This window comes from Pipra filicauda, unplaced genomic scaffold (assembly GCF_003945595.2).
Source record: "Pipra filicauda isolate LSUMZ 115617 unplaced genomic scaffold, ASM394559v2 scaffold39_size4671491_pilon, whole genome shotgun sequence".
Taxonomy (NCBI): domain Eukaryota; kingdom Metazoa; phylum Chordata; class Aves; order Passeriformes; family Pipridae; genus Pipra; species Pipra filicauda.
In genome coordinates, this window is record NW_024104531.1 from 1,313,005 (window position 1) to 1,336,037 (window position 23,033).

Consider the following 23,033-nt stretch of genomic DNA (forward strand, 5'->3'; position numbering starts at 1 on the left):
CACTTGATGTGTTTTCTGTCATACATACTAATATAGAATTACCAAAGGATGTGCAGACTTTAGATTTAGTAGTTTTGCAATACTTATGCTTTTTCATCATTGCAGATAGAAGGGAATAAATCCTGTACTTCTGAAAGAATACTGCTAGAGAGGCATATATACATGTAACAGAGCAAGAAAGCAGTTACCAGACAGAATGATAATATATTCACACCTGTAATGACTATGTAAAGCAGAGATACCTTCAAAAGTTCTGTTTTGGGAAGAAGACTGACCATTTCAGTCACTGTTTTAAAAATGTTCTGAACCAGCGTCTTGGACATCAGCAAAGAGGTTCTAGCTTTAAACTACCTTACACTTTCATCAAAGAGTAGTTTAACCTGATCCAGTTTTAACTGGCAGTGCAACAAATCAGAGAGCAGCTTTGCAATTACTTTCAGATGACCTAAGTGAAAACTGTTGCTGAAAGATAATCCTTCCCTTACCACATTCTGGTAACCTGCTCTTCGTGTTGGTACTGCAAAATTTGTGACTATGTTAAGTAGGCCCTTTCACCGATCTGGATGGAAGCTGGAGTCTTTTTAAAGGGTATTTTTCACATGGATCACCAAAACAACTGGATTTACCATGTACAGTGGAGACCCACAGCTGAAGGCAAGGATGAGAGTGCTCCATTTGGTGATGGAGGGCCTTAACTGCCTTGCTGTGATTCTGAAACCACGATCTGTGAGTCTAGACAAACCAGCTTCTCACACTGCAGCTCAAGAGTTATAAACTTTGATCTGAAGAGACAGGATCTTCTTGACCGAGCGTAGACCACGCTGTGTTCCACGGTCCTGGTCACTGATTGCCTCACTCTGCATGTGGAGAAGGTGGCCTTTGTGAGATGTGAGGCTATAACTGTAGCCCCAAAAGTACAGGTTGGAGCACCAACTGAAAAGCAGTGCAGCTCCTGCTTTTTCTGTGTGCTTTTCTAGAAGAAACTGAAATGTCTGGGAGAATATTCAGTTTCATTCCATCATGCTTTTAAAGCTTAGCCAGGTATGAATCCAGGTACCAGGAATGCAGGACTTACCACAAAATACTTGTCATATACATACACATTGCTCATAGCAACCACTGGCTTGTTTTGTTTTCTTCACTCAGGATCTAAAGCCAAAGTAGCTTGGATTTTACAAGTAAGACATTTTTAGGTTACATAATTTTTCTAGAGAATGGATACTAACATTTCCCAGTTTCAGACTACCCTTTTCAATTTGGGCAATTAAATCATGTTAATGCTTAAGTTTAAATATACTAGCTACTATCCTGTTCAGAAGCTTCTATTATTAGATATTCTGAATACTGAACAGACTAAATAAACATGGTTTAATACATCACTGGGTTTTATTATTACTTCTATTCCGTTTGAAAAAAAAGCAGGTTTCTTTTTCACTGAACTGTGTACTCCAAATGCTGTAAGAAATAAGGACTGTGCCTTTCTGTTCATTTCCGCTTACAGCATGAAGTTGAATAGCCCAATCTTGAATTATTTTTTTGCATTTTATATTCAGATACAAATATTACCATCGAAAAAATCAACACAAATAGTATATGTGAAGGTTTTGTACATGAAATGGAATATATAATATAGCCATATAGTGAAGCTACCCCTTCTCTGCCAATTACAGATGAATAGTTCGGAGCAGATGGTTAATTATTAATCTAAGTCAAATTTTGTTTTTAAGTCACATAGTTAGAAAGAGAGGTATAAAAAGTTTTGCAAATAAAAGTTCTTTAGAAGAAAGAATACATGACGAATTAGTGCTCTCTCATTGTGCAGGCAAATGACCACAGCTCAGATTTTAAAATGGATTTAGGAGAGTATTGCTTAATGATTTTAATTCGAATGCTTCAGGAGGGTTAAAAAAATTTATTAAAAAAAATATCCATGAAGTGTCCAAATTGAAACTACTTTTTCAAATTTAAAAAAAAAATCCAAACAACTTTTTAAAAGTAGTATTACAGGTCAGAAAATGTAGAGAAAATTATGTATTTCTATAAATGTTGCTTGGACCAGTTCTCAGGTAAACTGAAGTAGCATTGGAATAAATGATACATATTTCACAGAATGGTAATATTCTCATAAAAAGCTCATTGCCACTCTGTGATGGGAAAAACTTATCTAACACTGTATGCCAAGTTTTATGTTTGGATGGCAATTAGAGAACCCAAAATGTTTAGGTAAGGAACATTTCAGTACAAAGCTTCTTAGTGAGTGAAATCCTTATGTGTCTTCTAGATTTGCCACACAGTTAAGGCTTTTGAGGAGTGCTTTTGGGTAAGTGAACCTCTTTTAAAACCAGCCACTGGTACTGAGAAATTTGAGTAAGTAACTGCATTTAAAATAAATATCCTCTCTTTATGAGTGAAGTCCTGTTTAATGTCTCCAGTTATTTATAAACCTAGATGTTTTTAGCAGAAAATTATGTACTCAAACTACAATTACTTCACTATACACATAAGAATGAAATTCAGAGATTTGTTTTCCCACAGCATGACAGTTACAAGCATTTATTTTCAAAAGGAATGCTAAATGTGTTATTTTTGTTTCTGACTAAAGAACTGTATGCTAGAGAGATTTCTTCTTAGTAGCAAGGAGTCATCCTCACACATAGCACTATTCTTATTAACCAGTGCTATTTACTTTCGTTAATGAGAGTGCTATGTGGTCTAACATAAATAAGAAGTTACTTAACAGAATATTTTGAGACATGTGGACCACCTATAAATTTACCCTGCAGATGCTCTGTCACTCAATACCAGAGGTTTTGTATCTGAAACATATATGCAGGTGCATTGGCTCAGTGCACAACCGTTCTGCTTCCAGAGCCATCAAGTTCTCTTCAAGGCCAAGTGCCAGCACAGCCCATGGCCTGTCTGGGAGAATTCTAAGGGTATGGGAATGAGAGTGGTAGCGAACATTAGGTGTGGGCAACACCTAACAGAGTTTCCATTACCCCTAAACAACCTCTCCTTTTCTCTTTGAGTGGTAATACACTTGTGCCTTCACATAGAACCTAAGCAGTGACATCACCACACCTTTAATAACCTGGCAATGGGTCCCTAAGTTGTTCATGCAAATAACTAACAGCTATGACAGGTGCTCAGCTAAGCACTTACCCCAACCACAACAGCTCTTGCAGCTCCCAGTGAAGGTACGGCTAAAGACCCACAGAGCTGTGTGAAAGATGTCCAGAACAGACACACTTCTCAGCAAGCCACTAAAGTATCTCCAGTTCTGGTATAGTACTTTAAGAGATTAATTCTGTCTGGTAAGTATTTTGACCACTCGTTTCCTTTCAGTGAGAAGTTGGATGGGGCTTTGGGCAACCTGGTCTAAGTGGAAGATGTCCTTACCCATGGCAGAGGGGTGGAACTAGACGATCTTCAGAGGTCCCTTCCAATCCACACCATTCTATAATTCAGTTTGACAGCCATTGACACAAGCAATCTTGTGCATTATTTGGACAGTCCTTCCAAGTGAGGAAGACATTTTGATACGGAGGGTCTCAAAGACAGCCTTAGCTCTAGAGGTAATGACACTTAATGATGAAGGCATGTAAGCTGCTCCAGTGGAAGTGAACTTTGAAGACCATGTTGAAAGGAAACTTAGATGGATCTGCAGGACTTCTCAAAAATATTATATCAAAATGGTCTGCCTGAATCTGTCCCATTCCTGTTGTAGAAATAACTGCTGTCAGAAATGACACTTTAATAGAATTATGAGGGTGGAGAATCCTGAACACACCTGTTGTCTGTAAAGGGACCACATTATAAGTGACTTTAGGCCATTTTGTGAAAAATTGGTAAAGATATGGCCCAAGAACATCCAAAATAAGATTTCAGTTATAGATAGCCTTCCTCATAATTGCCTTCCTCTTGAGCTGATTTCAACAGGACGGTCTATTTCATCATAGAATCAAGCTCACATCCAGTAGCAACGAACAAACTTCTCAAAAGACATGGAAATACAAATTATTGCAGGTTGCTGCAAAACATTTATAAGGTTGCAAGAAAGTACTGACTCATCATCCTTGGAAATCTGCTGGAACCTAATCACCCTAGGAGTATGTTCTAAAAAGATTATTGGCCGTGATCACTGTGTACAGAAGCCAATTATGGATTAAGACTAAAAAAGTAAATTCACTTGCAAATTAGTCCTTGCTGATCCCTCCACACTCAAGTGAGATGTGATAGAGAACACTGGCACTGATAACACAGCTATGACTCCTCTGCTTAGGGAATCCATGATTTATATAATGCAGAACCGTCTTTCTTGATGAGCAGATGACATAAAAACACAACATGAAAAGAACATTCCTCCACCACAGATTCTGTACACAAAAAGGAAGGAAAATCACGATCAAGCATAGGGCAGCTGTAAGGGTAAAACTAAGTATTTGGTCTTCATTATGAGGGTGCAGGCATATTGATATAACATTGACTTATCTAGAGTCTGGTACTCATATATAAGATTTAAAAAAATATATTAAAAAAAAACTAGTATTTTTAAAAATCAGTCTGAAAACAAGAATTCAAACACTTTTCCTGTTAGCTGGTACTTGTGAAATTGCTTTTTAGAAATACAACTAATGCATTTATTGTATTTAAAATTAAAACAAAACCCATACTTTGTGTAACTGTAGCACAAATTAAACCTCAACTTAGAAAGGCTTCTGCAGAATTGCAGTATTAACTATTAATTATAGGTAATGGTTGAAAGAACAATTTTTTTTAAATGGTCTTACAAATATTAAAATTTTCCCTCAGCTCTGAGATACAGAGAAACCAGGCTTCAAACCATGTTTAGTGTTTTCACTAATGCTTTTCGAATAACACCAACATTATCTGCAGAATTTAGGACTCTCCTTGAGGAGCATTAATTCTCTGAACTCATCCTCTCAAGAATATTCCACACACAAAGCAACAAAATGCTGTTTAATAAACTAAGAGGGTTAGGAGTAGTGGGCTAAATCTTTTGATCCAGCACAGCTTCACTTGGTATATATTTGCTAGGGATTATCATTAATTTACTTAAATCCCATTCTGATTCAGTTCTGGAATAGCTGGGAGTTGGACTCGGCCACAAAGTAATCTGAAATCACCTAAGGGATATTTTAATTTAAAACTTTCATCAGTTTCCAATCTGCAATCCAGCAGATACCAAAAGGTTATCCTCATGACAAAAGATTGCTTGAATCTAATGGTTCCCTGGTTAGAAATCTCTTCCTTTAACATTCCTCTCACTTATGGGAAAGTAAAAGACCAACATTACCAATTTATACCAAATTATGATTTCTCTTGTGTGCCGGGGAATACCAGCAATTTAGGACCTTTGTTTTAAATGTGGAGTTATGAATAGCAAAATTAGGGACTACAAATTGTACCAAAAGCCCTGAGACATTAGACTGTTTCCAAGAATTTCACTGGCCTATGAAACAAGGTAAACTAGGGGAATAATAGCTGTTTTTAGTTTACAAGAAATATTGGAAACTAGAGGAAAAAAACTTCTTACCAAAATATTTGATGTACAAAGTGTTACTTTTTTTGCTACAATATTTTTTTGTCAGACCACACTTTCCTTTACAGGAACAGAGACTAGTGGTGAGCACACCCCAGCTCCCCACAGTAGAATACTGCTGGTATGTTTACCATGAATGGTCACACTGTGGGGAAGATCCATTTTCTTCCTTAACCTGAGGCACTTTAAGATGAAAAAAGTTCCCTTTACAGTTAATGGAGAGTAACAGGCATCTCTAGGAAATGACTCATTCCATCCAAAATCTGAATTGCTTTTTGGAGATGTCACTTCCACCAAGGAAAGTTGACCTCAATCCCTAATTTAGGTACCTTAATTTGTAGGCTTAATTTAAGACAAATACCTGGGTATTGAGATTATTTGCAATGAGCCATTGCAAACTCCAGAAAATCAATGTTAATAATGCATTCAAGTTCTTACATATTTTAAAGCATGAAACATACACTTTCAGAAATGACCTCATCTATTTACTTCCTTTCTCTTCTAGCTTTTGAGAGACTTTTGGACTACTATGTGAATAATGAAAGACATTTTCCTATTACCATCATCTAAAACTGTATGATGCTGAGAAGTTGGTCAGTGGTCAGAAAGTTCTGACAGACAAATATAACAGCAAATCAGAGAGCCTCCACTAGAGAATAAGCTCTACTTATGCCTAAAATAACCTTTGTTGGTGGACTAGTCTATTATTTTTCTCTGATTATATTTCTTTATTTTTTACTTTTGTACATCTGGTGTGTCATTCTTTCCTTTTACTCTCCTGAATTTTCCTCTGCTTCATGGGAGCTCTTCTCAACTCCAAATTCACTTTAAACCTGACTGTCATAGCTGCTTTTCCAAACGTAAAGCCCCTTTTTCTGACATTATGAGTGAAATCACAGATACTAGAGTTCCAGCATAAAGACTGGAGTTCATCAATGATGAAGTGTTAACATCTCCCACTTTGTGGCCAATTGCAACATTTTTTCTTAATGATAAACACATAAGTAATTTCACTTTCAGTTCAAGAGAAAGTGAAAAAAGAAATAGTGATTTTAATTACCTGACATCTTTTTCAAGTTGTGTAATATGTTCTTTCTGTAGACTTATTTGAGAATCTCTCTGTTGCACAGTTTCAATGAGATATTTGTACGGCTGTTGTGCTTGGTTCAACAAAGAGTTTGCTCTGTCAAGCTGCCAAAAAAAAAGGTATTACTACTAAAAATTTTATTATTTATAAAGCGCAATTACTTGATTATTATTGAATTACTATTAGATATTATTGATTTTTACCAGTTGCATAATAATATACATCCCAAACAAAAAAAAAAGGGGAAACAAACCACCTTTAAATTAATAAGTAGTATATTATCCTCCCAATTTTCTGTCCTAATTATATGTTATTTTCACTGCAATCATGCTACTCTCTACACTTCCCTAATCTACATTTTCAAGAGTTTTAATGTAACAGCTTCCATTGATTAAAAAAAATAAGTAAAGTCAATACCTCTGTTTGTGGTGTTATTGACTGGTGACTTTTCAAAAACAGTATACTATTACAGTGGAATTTTCAGCTCAGAAATTGAATCTAGATAAAAATACAGTCCAAATGGAAAAAAAAAATCCCTTTCTTCTAATCTGTTACTCTCTATGAACAGCAAAATCCAACAAGATGCTTAAAAGACTAGTATAAAGTAACTGTCATTCCCATAAGTAGGAAAGAAACCTTTCTAGCCTTGTTCCCTGAACAAATTAGGATCACTAGGTTTAAAAATCTTGCATGATATGGTCTGCATCTTGAGCAATATAACAAGATCATTCACTAAATTATGTACAGAATTAAGATCATACAACAAGATTTAGTAGTTTCAGCAGCTGGAGTACACATAAGTCACGAAAAAATACAGTGTCACGGTGAAGGCTCCAAAAAGGCATTCAGCAGCAAGCCCACTACTCAGCTAATTAATTTCTTCATTCAGAGTACCATTTTTTCTGTATACAGACTTGCTAGTTGCTTTTTAAGTTACCCAAAGACCATATTAGCCTTCTAGACAAAAGGGACTCTATCTATCAGTTGTGGCACTGCTGTTCAAATCTCTGCAAAGGGAATTAATTCCAAAATTTAGATTGGACTCTAGATGTAGTACTTACAGATCACTACTTTGCAGAAGCTGATATATAGGCTTCCACTTAAACTGAGAGTAACAAAGTGAGTTGCAGAGGCAATAAATGGATTATCACTAGCTGAGGATCTCTCTTGGATCAGGTCATGAGAATTCCTTTATTCTGTTTGTCCTAGGCATGGTCAACAAACCTTCTGTAGTAGAAAGAAATTCTCAATACCTACTTTAACACTGCAGGTCACTGCTACACAAAGCATCAGAAACAGGACTTTAAGGAAAAATTCTTTTCTAATGCTGTCAAAATAGATAGGATCCTGCAGTTAACTGAAACCTGACAAACTATAATAGGACTAACAGAAGACTGACAAGTTTTTCTTCAGTAGCTGAGCTTTTCCATAGGGTTCCAACTTTCAAGTACAGTATATCAGACTTCCTTAAAAATGAATGAAATTATAGAGAAGTCAGTATTTTCTTCTTGGTAATGCTGAACCTTCCCAGAGGATCAATATGATTTCTTTCTGTAAAGTTCAACAGCAATTCAAGGACAGACCAAAAGAAGAGTCTTAGAGAATCCATTTTAGTTATTGAATTATTTTTTTTTTCCACCCTCCTTTAAAAAGCTAACAAAACCCAGTTGTATCTTAAATACTGCACTGAAATAGCTGTATTTAATGCAAATTCAAAACTAAGAGCTGATATAATCACTTTTGCCTCAACTTTTTATCCATTTTCTAGATTTCTTCTAAATGACTGAACAAACTGTCAATCAAAAGAATAATAATGGGCTCCCTAAGCATGCTGTAGTTTACAGGATCTCTCTTTTGTTCTTAAAAAAAATAAAAATCAAGAAAGTTACAACAGCTTGGAGTAAAAATCTATCTTGGCTCAGGGAATGATTTAAAGACAGTAACACAAGTTTAAGAACTTTAAGTATATAAAAAAAGATAATAGATAGCAATCAGCATAAAATATGAAATGCAGGAAATTTACCACAGAGGCTACAACTTCAAGGGGGAAGTTGATACCAGCAGACAAAAAAGGGGAGCAAATAAATTCTAGAAACAGTACAACCCAATATGGCAGAGATACAGTAAAACTGTATATAATGCTGATGAAAACACAGAAGTTTTCAATAAAATTTTTTCCATCTGTTTGAAAGCAAGTCAGATGATCAGCTTGTGTAACATGAGAACAATGGACTACTTTCCACTCCACTACGTTCACAAGCGTAAACTCCTCCTGCACATACTGAAGGATGGCAAGCAGTATGGCATAAGTAATTATTATCAAACAAATTACCTATAATCATATGCAAAATTAAAAAAGGAAGAAATAAATCTGCTGAAGTGCTCAGTCCTGAATGCCAGACATGAGTTTAACTGAAAGCAGGTCTTAAAAGATTTTATTTACACATAAGAGTTTGATGTTAGTAGACTGTGCACTAGCTATCTGCAAAACATTTAACTTCGTACTGGATTACATCTGGATCTAAACTATAAAATTAAATGATAAAAATCAAGAATTTAATGGCAGAATAAAAATGAGGTGAAGATGTTCTAGTGGAATTTTGCCAGAATTTGAACTAAGGTCACTGGTACTCAATCTTTCATCAGTGATCTAGAAGCAAATATAAAACTAATGTGGGTAAGAAACATATTGAAGTGAAAACCAGAAAGATTAAAGATTAAAGATAAAGAACAGTGATAGGGAGGAACACCAAGCAATAGATTCACCAATTTCCTGATGTCTGCAAGTAAAGATTTGAAAGACTACGTTTCAGTCAAATACAAATTACTATGATATACTTAAGAAGAATACATAACAAATTATAGTATTGGTTAAAAAAAAAAGACTTCACTGTTCATGTATCTTTCATTAAAATACTATATATAATCATATATATACATATGAAGTACATAAAATTCATAATTTAAAAATATGTAGAAAATTCAAATATTTGCCCAGTGGAGTACTTGGGTGTAGTAATCCTAATTTATAAATACCATGGCTTTAAAAATCAAACTGTTAAATCACATTCCTGAAATTGTAAGCTTAGAAATTCCATAGTGGCAATATGTAATAGAAAACATAGTTGTTCTTTGGTTCCTAAGAGAAAGTTAAAAGACAGTCTTAAAAATACTTCACAAAATTAGTTTGTTCTAATTCTGGGACATTTCAAGCAAAGTTTTGTTTAGTGTTTGTTCTCCAAGTCGAACTAATATGTAATTTCAGGTATTATACACAGAATTTTAAAAGACCATTAAATTAAATTCATTGTAACAAAGACTCAAAAACTGAACAATTGTAGAAAAGGATTTACAGAAATGTCTTCGAAAGTGATTTAAGAGAAAAGCTGTATAAAAAGTATCAATGTATTCATTGAACGATTAAGCATCAAACAGAATAAACTAGTCTGGCTAGCTGGTCTTCTGTTCAGAAATCAAAATGCTCTCTGTCTACCTCACATTCTTGTTTAGCCCCTAAAATAATCCCTCTTTCAATATTAGTTTCAAAATACAATAAAAACTTCTTTGAAAACTTTTATCATAGAGCTTTGGTTAATTAGGAGGCCATTTTTTTACATCAAATAGATAATAAACATTTCATTTCATGAACAGTTGTTCTGCAATATTTAGAGTTTCTACTGATTTGAATTTTTGTGTAGCAGTAATTTACCTCTTGTGAAATCTGTGTTACTTGTTCCTTCTGATGTTCCAGATCTTTTACAAGCAATGAGTTTTGCTTTTCTAGTTGCAGTAATCTTCTTGCCAAGTGAACACTGTACCAATAAAAATCAAGCTCAAGTTGAACTTTTCCCAACTTAGGCCTATTTTCCAAAATAGGTAAAAGAAATTCTCACATCATATTGCAGAACTTGATTGCCTTAATTTCTCACCAATGCTTAAATACTAATATATATCAACTACATAGTTAAACATGCTGCATGGTCAAATTTAGAAAAACAATGAAAATATTATAAAATTTAAAAGCACTGAAATAGCATCTCCACAGTTATGCCAATTGTAGTATTTTATACAAAGTAATTACCTATATAATTTTTCCGTACTATACAGTTGCAGCAATACTGTCAAAATGCTTCATCTAATTATGAGTATTTACTTTTTAGCAACTTTATAGAATCACTATAACAGGCTTCTCCTTAAATAACAGTTAAAAAAAACACACATCAATATACATTTCATAGCGGAACACTGAAAAATGTAGTATTTTATCATTTTCAAAACAGAAGCAAAATTGTTTTGTCTGACATTTAATATGCTAAATAATTAAACGTTATTGCCACTTTTTTAAAATAAACTCTTATATACAGTCGCATATTACCTTGAAGAGAAAGGGTTATTGGGACACTTAACAACCTAGTTAAAAATAAGATCCTCGATCTCTTGCACACTTCATGTCCAAAATCAAGAGTTTATCATCAATTTAACAGCACAGATCCATAGGCAGATTCAATATGCAATTGCAGAGCCTCCTTCCAGACATCTAACCTAGTCTTCCAAACTATTATTAATCACAGTATCACAGAAGGACATGGAAGGGACCACAGTGGGTCACTTGGTCCAACCTCCCCGCTCAAGCAGGGTCATCCCAGAGCACATTGCACGGGATTGCATCCAGAGGGTTCTTGAATAACTCCACAACCAGTTCTTGACAATAATACGGAATTTATGAGAGGATAACTGGTCTAAAGCAGACTGATAGGTAGATTATATTTACCCTTAAGCTGAGGCTTACACTGCGTAAAGCTAGTTGAGTGCACAAGGTTTCTCTGAAAATTTGACCAGTCATAACTTCCACCTCCTCCTCAGTAAAATGGAATACACTTTTAGATTTGGAAGAAGTCTTAGTATTCTTCATCTGTGTTATAAACCTACCCTTTCATGTAGAAATCTTTTACTTTTGCCTATTGTGAGAGGAACTACCTGCAATTTTCAATAGCTTTTACCATGAGGTTGGTTCTCTCAGTTCCTCCTCCAAGGAGCATTAGGCTGTGTAAACAGTAACTGAGAAAAACATAAGTTAATTCTCCTAACTGGTTATTTAGATTTTTGTTTAGGAGATATGAGATATGTGTGAAGATCTCATCTAGCACAAAAGAGAAATGAACCACTTCTTTGACTAGTAGCTATTAGAGTGTAAGGGAAAACTTGGATACCTTCCCATGGCAACTTTAGGAATGCAGCCCATCTTAATTTTTCCAGCTACAACTATTCAGTGAACTTGACCTGAATTTGCAAGTATTTAAGGATAACACAAATACGCCTTTCAAGCATACTCATTGATACATTTTTTGACTAGTTTTAATTTAAAGCAAAGGCATAAAGGGACTGATCTGCAAAGACATCTTATTCTGGAAACCTTTTATTATAACTATACTAGAAAATTATGCAGTGCTCGAGAATGTGATAATTTATTGTAAGCAAACCACTAGAGTCACCCTGGTAATACTCTGCATTTTCTCATTTGCACTCTCCCAAGCAGTTCCTAGGCATGGGTGAGAAGTTAGCATGGGCAAGCAAATCATTGCCAATGCGTCGTTCACGTGCAGCTTAACCCACAATGAGAATTTAGTTTTATGGAAATGGGATACTACATGCCATTTGGTCTTGATGCTTCAGAGTGTTCCCAAGGATGTTTAGTTTAGTACTATGGGTGTATAGTGCCTATGTCCAAAGTAATGAAATAGTTGTTATTGGCAAGTAGGCAAAGAAGTACAGACCCCACAATGCCCTATGCTTGAAAATGCAGGTTTTGTACAAAGTTTCAGAAACTGAAGTGCATGATGCGAACTTAAAAGAGCCTCTCATTTAGGATCCCATATATCAGGGACTAAAGAGCAGGTAGTGGACTCCAGAGCAATCCTAGAGAGCAGAAAACTTATCTGTGTTTCTTTAATGGTTCTAAACATAGAAACTTATGTCACAGAGTCTTTGCTTAAAAACTCTGGGAGCCAAAGGCAACACACACATTTTCTGCATGGCAGTTTTCCTTGAATCAAAACAGCAGGTAAACCATACACAGACTTCTATGGCTTTTTTAATTTTAAAAGATAGTCTATGAAGTGTCCAACATCATTATGAAGGATTAAATCAATTTTATTAGCCAATGCCTTTTGGAACAATGACATTCTGAATGACAGAGCCACTTCTAAGCTCAGAAAGTGTCTTCCAAGCATATCTGAAATCCTGGCCTACTGATCATCAGATTCAGTATTCAGCAGTGATTTAGCACAATTCTTATATATGTAAATAATCTAAACTGAATCTAATAAGGTGGGGAAAAACAAGGATATAGGCTGAAACTCAGAGAAGTTCCCAAACTATTGACAAAGGAGGAAGAAACTGAACTTTTAGGAAACGATACTATAGGACTCTCAACAGTCTCCTAAACCAGACCTACAACAGGGTTATGGAAGTTTTTTTTCCACACCCCACACCCCTGTTCTTTTCTTCTTCTTCGTTTTTATGCAGTGTAAAGAGAAATCTTACAAGGAAACAATCTGAAGAGGCTTAAAAGAGCAAATTAAGCCATGTTTAAGTTAAGTACTACATAAAATCATATCGACAACATTTGAAAACAAATATATAGGGCAGAAGAAATAGTAGGTGGCCCATAAATCTTTGCTGAAAATATGAACAGACCATCATTTGCCCTTAATTCTCATTAGTAACTTTTGACATTAAATATTCTTTGTCATGGAGAAGGTGAGGGTTAAAAAGACAAACCCAACTAAATAACATAATACTTGCAGTAAAAAAACAGCTATAAATTACAAAAACTGCAATTAAACCTTCTGAATGATAGAAATGTACACTGTGAATCTATGGTGTATGTTCACCTTGTCTTTATACTCTTCTTGGTGTGCCCACCAACGATGGTGGAGTTTCTCATTTTGGTCAAAACCTACCACTAGCACAATTATGCAGCTGACTTTCCTGCACTTGAGCAATTGTAGGCGTACTTGGATCATGTGGAATAAGCCTCATCCTAGGAGAACTACCATCCTAATTTTGAACAACAGCAGAGGCTTTTACTGTGGTCACAGTCTAAAAGTATTATGAATAAATCCACATTCATAGAATCATTAAAGTTGGAAAAGACCCCCAAGATCCAGTCCAACCTATGACTGAACACCACATTGTCAACTAGACCATGGCACTAAGTACCACATCCAGTCATTTCTTGAATCCTTCTTGGGATGGTGACTCCACCACCTTCCTGGGCAGTCTGTTCCAATGCTCAACAACCCCTTCTATGGAGAAATTGTCCAACTTGAACCTCCCATGGCATAGCTTGAGGTAATTTCCTCTTGTCCTATTGCTAGTTGCCTGGGAGAAGTGAGTCATAGCCACAACACATGGGTTCACAATGAGTCATTCAAATGTTAGTATTATTTCTTAAAGGCAATGCATAATATAAATTTATTATTTAAAAACGAGTATGAGCAAGAGGTATGTTATTCACCTACAAGTCATTTTAATCTATTGATCAAATTATCAAATTGGCCTAATCAGTGCAAACAGAAAAAATGTAAGTGGAATCAGATCCTGTAGTCATAAAGATGAAATAGTGATGTTCTGAAAACTTGTCTTTCCTAATTTCCTGACATACGTGTTTTTCTTACCATTAAATACAATAACCTTTACAGTATTAGTAATATATTTCCTATTATATAAATGTAAAGAATGTAACTAACCTGTTTTTACAGCTGCTTAGTTTTATACGATTAAAATTAATCTTTCTGAAAGTCAACGAAAAGAGATCTTAAAAAGACTTAGAAAAACATGTATACGCTCATTCATATGCATCAACCACATTAACAGGTCTTAGTCCTCAATCTATTCCCATATACTTATGTAATTAAAAAACCTCCTTATGTTAATCAAACTGGATGGATTCCAAGAGAAAAATATAACGCACTTATCTTCATTTAGTTTATCCTGAATAAGTAAATTCAGGAGGTGCTTTTCTTTACCTTTGCTTTAGTCGTCTTTTGGCTGTTGTAGGAACATTAGCACCATATCCATATGAGAAGAGAACCCTTTCAGCCTCAAATTCATCTTCCACTGAAAAAAAATTGCAAAAAGGTACTGTTGAAAAACAGTGCCAGAACTTATAAACTTCTAAGCAATTCTATTTATAACTCTACACATACAAAAATATTTTTCTAGAAGCTAAATTTTCAGTTGGTATAGGCTTCTGGACTTAAATGGAACAATTTTGTTCACAAATAACATTAATACAGTGCTATACTTTAATTTCTTACAGCACTTTTTATTTTTATGATTAACATAAGACATGCAATAAGAAAGAAAAGAAAAGGAGTTCAGGGGCTTTGAATATTCATATTATTGGTATGGTCATAAAATACATACTAGTAGTATAAGTTCAATTCAGCAGTAGAGGATTAGACTAAGTTTTTTTTCTAAAGAATTAATTTTCTGTGCATATATGAGGATGTAGAGGAAGATAAAATTAGGAAGTGTTTAAGGTGACAGGACATAACAAAGCCCATGGGACCAGAAGGGACACATCTGATGTTGCTGAGGAAGCTGATGTCACTGTGAGGCTGCTAACTATTATTTTTGAAAGACTGTGGTGATCAGAAATTTCACCACATTTGAGGAAAACAAACGTCATAAACATCTTCAGAGAAGGGCAAGAAGGAGATTCTTATGTTTATGCAAAGTAAAAATATAAAAAATAATCTCTGCCTCCAAAGATGATTGATTTTTGAAAATGCATTTCTAAGGAATTTAAACACATTACAATTGCTTTGAAAAGAAATCCCAATTGCAGCAAGATTAAAATATGTACAGATTTTCATATTTCAGCTTGTGAAATTCAGGTTTCCTCTCTCCTGTAAGATGAAGTGGGCCAGAAAAAAAAAAAAAGAAAGAAAAAAAGAAGTGTGTGTGTGAGTTAAAGGCAGGGGCAAAGAGATGGGGACAGTGAAGAGGGGTAAAGGGGGACCATGAGAAAAGGGGAGTGGCAGGAGAGAAGGAGGGAGGACAAGTGAACACCAGCCCAGGCAGCACACAACAGCTTTGATGAATCAAATACTTGGGAACAGGAGAAACAAATTGAGGAAATGACATAAGAGTCCTATCTGACTCATCTTTCCTAAGCTCAAGTACCTCAAAATCAGAAATACCTTCACTTCTCAACAACTTGCACAATGCTATAGCTTCTGTCCTCACTTGCCTAATACCCTCGTAATGCTATTTTAAAAAAGGATTCTTAAAACACATTGAAGAAAGATAAAAGCCTCTAGTAGAGCATTTATGATAAGTCACATATCTAGTTACGTGAAAAACAATACAGAAATTCCAGTAAGTATGACAGAAAAAGCTTACTAATGTGGCATTACAAATGCACCAGAACTTCAGGGCTGTTTTAAATATGACAGGGAACTCTCCAGTGCTGTTAAACACTTATGGTTCAGGAAAACATAAAAGTAATTTAGCTTGCCTTTGTCAATACCCTTCTTTTTGATTACAAATTCAGTGTTGCATGTTGCAGAAAAACATCAGTGAGATCCTGCCCTGTAAATTCATATCTGTCAGAAGTGTTCAGTAAATGTCAGATCATGAAAACAAGCACAAAAAAATTGAAATGTTGTAGGTATCAAGTCAAGGTAATGTTCTGTATCAGCGTGTGCTTCTCTTCTGACATTTCAGGTTCTCCACCTGACTGCGTGATGGAAAACATACATTTTACAAGTTAGCGGACACTTATTAACAACAGTTTTATACGCTACTTGGCAAAAAAGTGCCATTGTGAGGATATAGATAGGTTTGTCCTTTTTCTTAGGAAGATACTAACCATGGAAGCAAGAAAAAATCAAACAACTAGTCTACAACAAAAAAACGCTAGAGTGAAGATTTTACCCTGAAAAGGAAGACTAGATAAATGCCAAGAAAGTTTACTTTTGTTATTCATGTGGAAACCACTCAGACGCTATAAGAAGTGGGTATATAAATTCTTGATAGTTTCCTGAATAGTCTGTTTCATATCATTTCAGTATTAAAAAAGTGAGGCATAATGATGGGTTACTCACAGTACAAATTCAGTGATCTCTTCCACATGCACATTTTCCAAAGGAAAAATTAAAAAGTTTATATATTTATTATTTATAATATATATAATAATATATATCATTTATATATTATATGACAAAAGCCACCTCACATGTGCAAACACACGGTTTATTAAAAAGTCCAGAGAACCCATCCTCCACTGGCATCCCCCCATATTGTAAAACAGTGGAGGCTTTATGACTCAAGAGAAAGAAAAAAATATTATATGCTATTTAAATATAAAGAAGTGACCACAGGACTGAAGACTAATCCTTATTATCGCTAAAATTCATAGAAAGTTAAAACTGTCTTCCACACTGTCTTCCTCAGTCTAAATTATATTCCCCAGAAGACAGACTAAAGTTTTTCCATCATATATTCAACTTGAAAAATATTTCCTTTCAACTATTTTTCTACCTTTAGTTATTTTTGACATGTAAATATCAGGACATAATTTGAGACACAGGAGGAAGTATATCTGTCTTCCCCTTCAAAGTGTTTTTAAAAAAAAAATACTTTTTTTCTTCAGTTTTCCCTCAGATACTAGTCTTAGTACTAGTAGTAGTATTAATCCTAACTTTCTATATCAAGTACACTATAATAATAGAAAGTTCATTATTAAATAAAAAGTAAATCAAAATAATATTAAACCATAATGCCTTTTTTTCTCCAATGAAATCAGAAAATGAAGTCATTATATTTTAAGAGAGCAGTTAATTTGGAAACTTTTATTTCTCAAAGTCGTATTGTAGCATAGACCGTAAATTGTAATTAAAATAGATACTTAAGAAGTTAAGAATGATTTAGTTCTGTAAAATCTTTAATGCCATCCTAAGATGCATAAGAAAATGTAAACCAGTGAACAAAAACCAGCTTTCTGAACTCTATCCTCTCCTTGGAAAAAATGAAGGTAAGATCCAAAAATTCTTTATTAATACATAAATACTCTTTAGACAAGTTTCTATATACACTTCCAAAAACATGTTACCAAATAAATATAAACATGTATATAGCAAATGTGCTTATGGTCAGACTGGAACCTTTGGGTAGTCAGGCCATTCTAAGTACAAGCTGCAGTGTATAAAATTAATAAACTATGTGCAATCTAATTACTAAAAATACTGTGACATCACTGCATCTTGGTAATACATACTTTGATATACACTGTTCTTTGCATATAAAGTTTATGAAACGATCTTCTACCTGGAACACATTACAAATTGTGAATATTTTTTGAGGAGCAAAGAAAGAGAAAAGGATAAGAAGATAGTTGAATTAGTTTAGAATCTTACTCTATTCTAGTTTAGAATTGTACTCTATTTACGAACAGGCTAAAAGACTTCAAGATTAGAGTCAGAGTTTCAAATTAGAAATTACTTGCTTTGTGGACTCATTTAGGCCGAAAATCAAATCAATAGAGGTTTTACAGAAATTTTGCTGTGTTTGGGAACAGACATTTTTATTTTTGCCAATCAGACACAAATATGTTCAAGACTAATAAGGTATGAATTTAATCCATGGTTTAGTACTCAATACAGACTTAGCTGCAACAAACAAGTAGTTAATATCCAATTATTATTAATACAACACATGGAAGAATTTTCCTCCCCTTCCAGTTAATTAAAGAATTCACATTAATCATGTATTATGAAACCTATATTTGTCTGTCAAGAAAGAGGGTTTCCTAATATTTAAAATAAATAACAGCAGAATCCTAAAAACCATATCCAATTATAATGAATTATCAGATTAAGGAAAAGAGAAATGACAGAATACTGAGATGATTTTTAATAAACACAAACTTAGACATATGGATGTTTGATACACATTTACAGATACATTTAGAAACCTGTCATTAACATTTTCATCAAAATAATTACTGTCTTGTCAGGCATAAGGAAGGACAATGACAGGCACTGTATTACTTTCCAAGTGCCATGAGAAATAAGAAATCTTGTCATAATGCCAGAAACACCCCCAGACAGAGTATAACTCGTTACAGAACTTACTTTCTGCTGTTTGCAATATTATCTCATCGAGCTCTTTTTCAAGTTTTTCGTAAGTATCTAGTCTTGCTTGAAACTCCGAATTCTGTGTTTGAAGCTCAATAATGCGTGTTTCACTAGAAGCCTGAAGACTATAAAATTCCTTCGTAAGCACCTATGAGAATGAATAATGAAAATACCAGAGATTCAGCATTACAGTTACTTTTGAAAGTGGCAAAATACAACACATGTAAAATGCATAGCAGTAGGATATTAAATATTTCATGTAAGTTTTGCACAGAAAAGATTAAAATACTTTAAAAAACAGTTATTTTTTCAATTATATGATTTTGCAGATTACAGTCTCGGGTCATATCACTTATGCCTATCTCCAAAGGCATAACTAAGAATCACTGAAAAAGATGCAAGAATTTTAAAGTTAGGAAAATCAAGGTAACAACTAAAAAAATTCACACACAGCAGTCAGAATAGCGTAAATGCAATTATTTTTGTTGCTTTAACGGGATTCAGATTTCAGTTTATCAATTCTTTTAAACAAAAACCCTCATGTTCAAAAGTAAAAGTTATGAAGGCCTGTATAATAACTAAAGTTTGATAGAGTGCTTTATAATAGGAAACAACACTGACCACATAAATATACAACAAACTGGAATAAGCAAATTCTTGAGAAGTAAAGTAGTAATCTACATGCTTTGCAGAAAAATCCCACCAAAACAGGTAATGTAATAACCAAGTGGGTACTGCAGCTAAATTTAATACTAGTTTCCTAAGTAAAAATCACACACATTCAGAATGACAAGTGAATACAGATCTTGAGATACAGAAATATATGAATAGTGTACACAGCAGTAATACCAGATTCACTGTCAACACCACTAAAGAATGCAAAATGCTTAGAGAAACAAGCCACCAGAATATAAAAAGATCAGCCTAGTGTCACAGAAGAAGTAAATGTACAGGTTAAGGCTCGGCAGCATATAAACAATCTGTTTCCTAGTTAGCAAGAGAAACTACTCTACGCTCCAAATAAAAGCAAGAGTTAGTTCACAAACCAGCTGTAGTTGAGCCACAAGACACTAGTGACCACATTATGAATAAAGATTAGTATCCTAGAAGAAAGGTAAGGAAAAAACCTTAGTACATAAATGTTATATTTAAGAAAGGAAATAAAAAACCCTAAGAGAATTCAATCATAAGGAACAAAAGAAAAAACTTCAGACATCAAATATTTAAGTTCTGCAAGAACATTTCTTCATGAAAGAGTACTGGTTGAAAAGTGTCTGTCTAAAGAGAAAAAGAAGTGCCAAAAGTGTTAGTGGAATTGAAAGTCAAATATTCAAGTTATAATTACATCAAATAAATATCCACAAAAAAAATGAAAATATAACTCAAATTGAACTACATTCTCCAAGTTTCACATGTCTGTGCAATTAAAACTCTGTTTAGCAACCTCTAAGTCTAGCAAAACTGGCATTTGCAGTGCTTGTGACCACAACCAACCCCATCAGCCAGTATCTGAATGTCCCAATACAGACAAAACAAGAAATTACAGTCTATCTAAAACTCTCTGTTTCCACTCTATAGTTCCTGGGACCTGAAGATTGGCATCCTTTTCCAAAAAACAAAGGCTGCCATTGCTGGCACTTTCTTCTACCCTTCCAGTTTCTGCCCTGATATTTGATTTAAACATACACTGACAATCTCATTTAAATCTCACAAACTGGACTCCATGATACGATTTTGGGACTAACTGTGGACAGGTAAAGAAATATTGTTTTAAAGTAAGTTTTCTCTGCGGAATACTCACATTTCCAAGACTAAAACAAGCGAACAGGATATGATACATTTTTGGAAGTACATGTTTGAAAGATAATAAATTCTAAGCTTGTAGAGATAAGCAGTCATTCAGGTCTATGTAAATAGGTGCGTTGTGGGTGCAGGTGCCCAGATTGTGCCTCTCAGCCAAAGCGGTGGCACCTCCAGGAAACTGTATTTAATTAAGGACAAAAACACTGCATGGCAGTGAGGAGTGAAGGAAAAAATGTGAGAAATATCCATGGTGCTGACACTAAGGTGAGGGAAGGAGGGGCTCCATGTGCCAGAGCAGAGGTTGCCTTGCAGCCCACGGTGAAGCAGGTTGCCCTCCTGCAGACCACGAAAGCACACCGAAGCAGATGTCCACACTACAGTCCATGAGGACCCCAGGCTGGAGCAGGCGGACATGCCCCAAAGGCACTGCAACCTCTGGAGAGCCCAAGTACGAGATTTTCTCCTGAAGGAAAAAGCAGCCCAGAGGATCCACACTAGAGCAGGATAAAAGTGTGAGGAGAAAGAACCATGGAGAAGAGCTGTTAAGGACTGACTCAAACCCCCATTTCCCATCCCTCCCTGCAGTGCTGTGGGACAGGGAGGTACAAGAGTCAGAAATGGAGAAAAGTTAACACATAAGAGAATGGAGTGGGGAAAGATGTTTCAGTTTTTGTCTTTGTTTCCCATCATCTAAATGTGTGTCAATTGGTAATAAGTGAAATTAGTTTTCCCCAGGTCAAATCTGTTTTGTCCATGATGGTAACTGGTAAGTGATCTCCCTATCTTTATACCAACCCATGTACTTTATAGACTTATTAGACTTATTTACCTCAGCCCCATTCTCTTCAGGAAGAGGAACGAGAGTGGCTGGATGGGTGTCTGGCACCCAACCAAGGTCAACCTACCATGTTAGGAGTAGCAAGGTTAGGTCTTTTCAATTCTGTATACACCATGCTCTCTTTCACTTTTTTTAGTTGTAAAAATTTGTTCCAGAATTGCATATCAATAAAAAGTATTTTATTATGCAACAGCACTATTACAGATCCTAGTTTTAAATAATGATACTGAATTCACCGTAACTGATCTGGTGAAACTGTCTTCTTTCCCTACAATTATCACATAGACTGACATAAGCAGCTTTGTGATACAAGCAGATATATATATATATACCTCACATGAATGATGCACTCTCTTCAACATCTCTCCATGAGACATTGTTTTGCCTTCTTCCTCTCTCCGAAGTCTTATTCTCCACTAAAGTGATGAAACTTAATAAGCTTTGTCGTTCAATCTTACCTCAGCAGAATTTGGTGGAGATACTAACTCATCCATGTTACGTTCTTTGTTACTTTCCCCCCAAACTTTTCCATTTTAAATTCTAATTGAAAACAACTACATAATGCCCGATAAAATGTCTCTTTATATAACATACCTCCAGCTTTCTCTGATATTTCTCACATTCCATTTGGCACTGTGAAAGATTCTTAGCTGTTTCTTGTTGCAGGAGTTGAACATGTTCAGTTTCAAAGGACTTTAACTTACTTTGGTGAAGAAGTTCAGCTACTTTGCTTTCTGTGCCAAGCTGCATTTGTCTGTACCTGAAAGGAAAATGAAAAAATAAGTTTTAATGATTCAAAAATAAGCAAACACAGAATATATGCTAGTTCTGTTCACTGCAGGTATAAATTTCAAGAACCAATACAGTATTTTGAAAGTTTCATAGGTATTAGTATGGTTATCTATGTAACTATTGTAACCTGTATTTGAAACATCATTAGGAAAATTCAATATTATAATGACAGTGCAACACACAATGTATGAAAAACTCAGTCTATGGCTTTCCTAAATATGTAGTTAATAATCAAATGACAATGACCTCACAGTATACCTTATTTTTCTTATTTTTAAAAATGTTAGATCAATGTGAATCTGTTTCTTGGCACACAAATGCATGTAGTGAAGTCTTTTCCTGGGAGAGATACTAAGGAAATATTTCCTCTCTTTAGCACCATGTGTTACATGTGATAGGGAGAAGTGGTATTAGGCATCAGTGATATCAATGGTGCATCCCTTGGGATATCATGAATATCAGCTACACTGCTTTTTCCTGCACCCAAAGACATGAAGAACTGTCAGACCACAATGGTGTATTAATTTCCACAGTCACTCAGAACCACAGGTCCTTCAAAAAACAGTAAAAATGAAGTATAACTTTGAGAAAATCACTACAACATAATTTTAAGTGACAGATAAATAATATTCTACTCAGAAATGGACTTCATCTATTTTACTCATTCACTCTACTTAACAGACAATCTCAAAAACGAGGTATAAAAAGGTTTGCTGATAGAATACTAAATCATTGGACTGTAGAAAATTAGGGTGAGGTGAAGAACAGCAGAAAACCTCATGAATCTTAGCATTAAATAAGATA

At 34.8% G+C, this 23,033-nt stretch overlaps 1 protein-coding gene across 8 annotated transcripts in view; it reads right to left on the reverse strand.

Moving 5' to 3' along the window:
* Window positions 1-23,033, reverse strand: part of PIBF1 (progesterone immunomodulatory binding factor 1) — a 113,900-nt gene that overhangs the window by 23,608 nt on the left and 67,259 nt on the right. For 6 of the 8 annotated variants that reach the window (XM_039385178.1, XM_039385177.1, XM_039385175.1 and 3 more), the window contains 5 exons: window positions 22,032-22,197; window positions 18,794-18,944; window positions 14,681-14,771; window positions 10,360-10,510; window positions 6,624-6,754 (listed from right to left, as the gene is read on the reverse strand). In XM_039385178.1, the coding sequence (XP_039241112.1) occupies window positions 6,624-6,754; window positions 10,360-10,510; window positions 14,681-14,771; window positions 18,794-18,944; window positions 22,032-22,197 (690 nt within the window). The remainder of the gene's footprint in view (window positions 1-6,623; window positions 6,755-10,359; window positions 10,511-14,680; window positions 14,772-18,793; window positions 18,945-22,031; window positions 22,198-23,033) is intronic. The other 2 variants (XM_039385180.1, XM_039385181.1) reach the window with 1 other exon arrangement.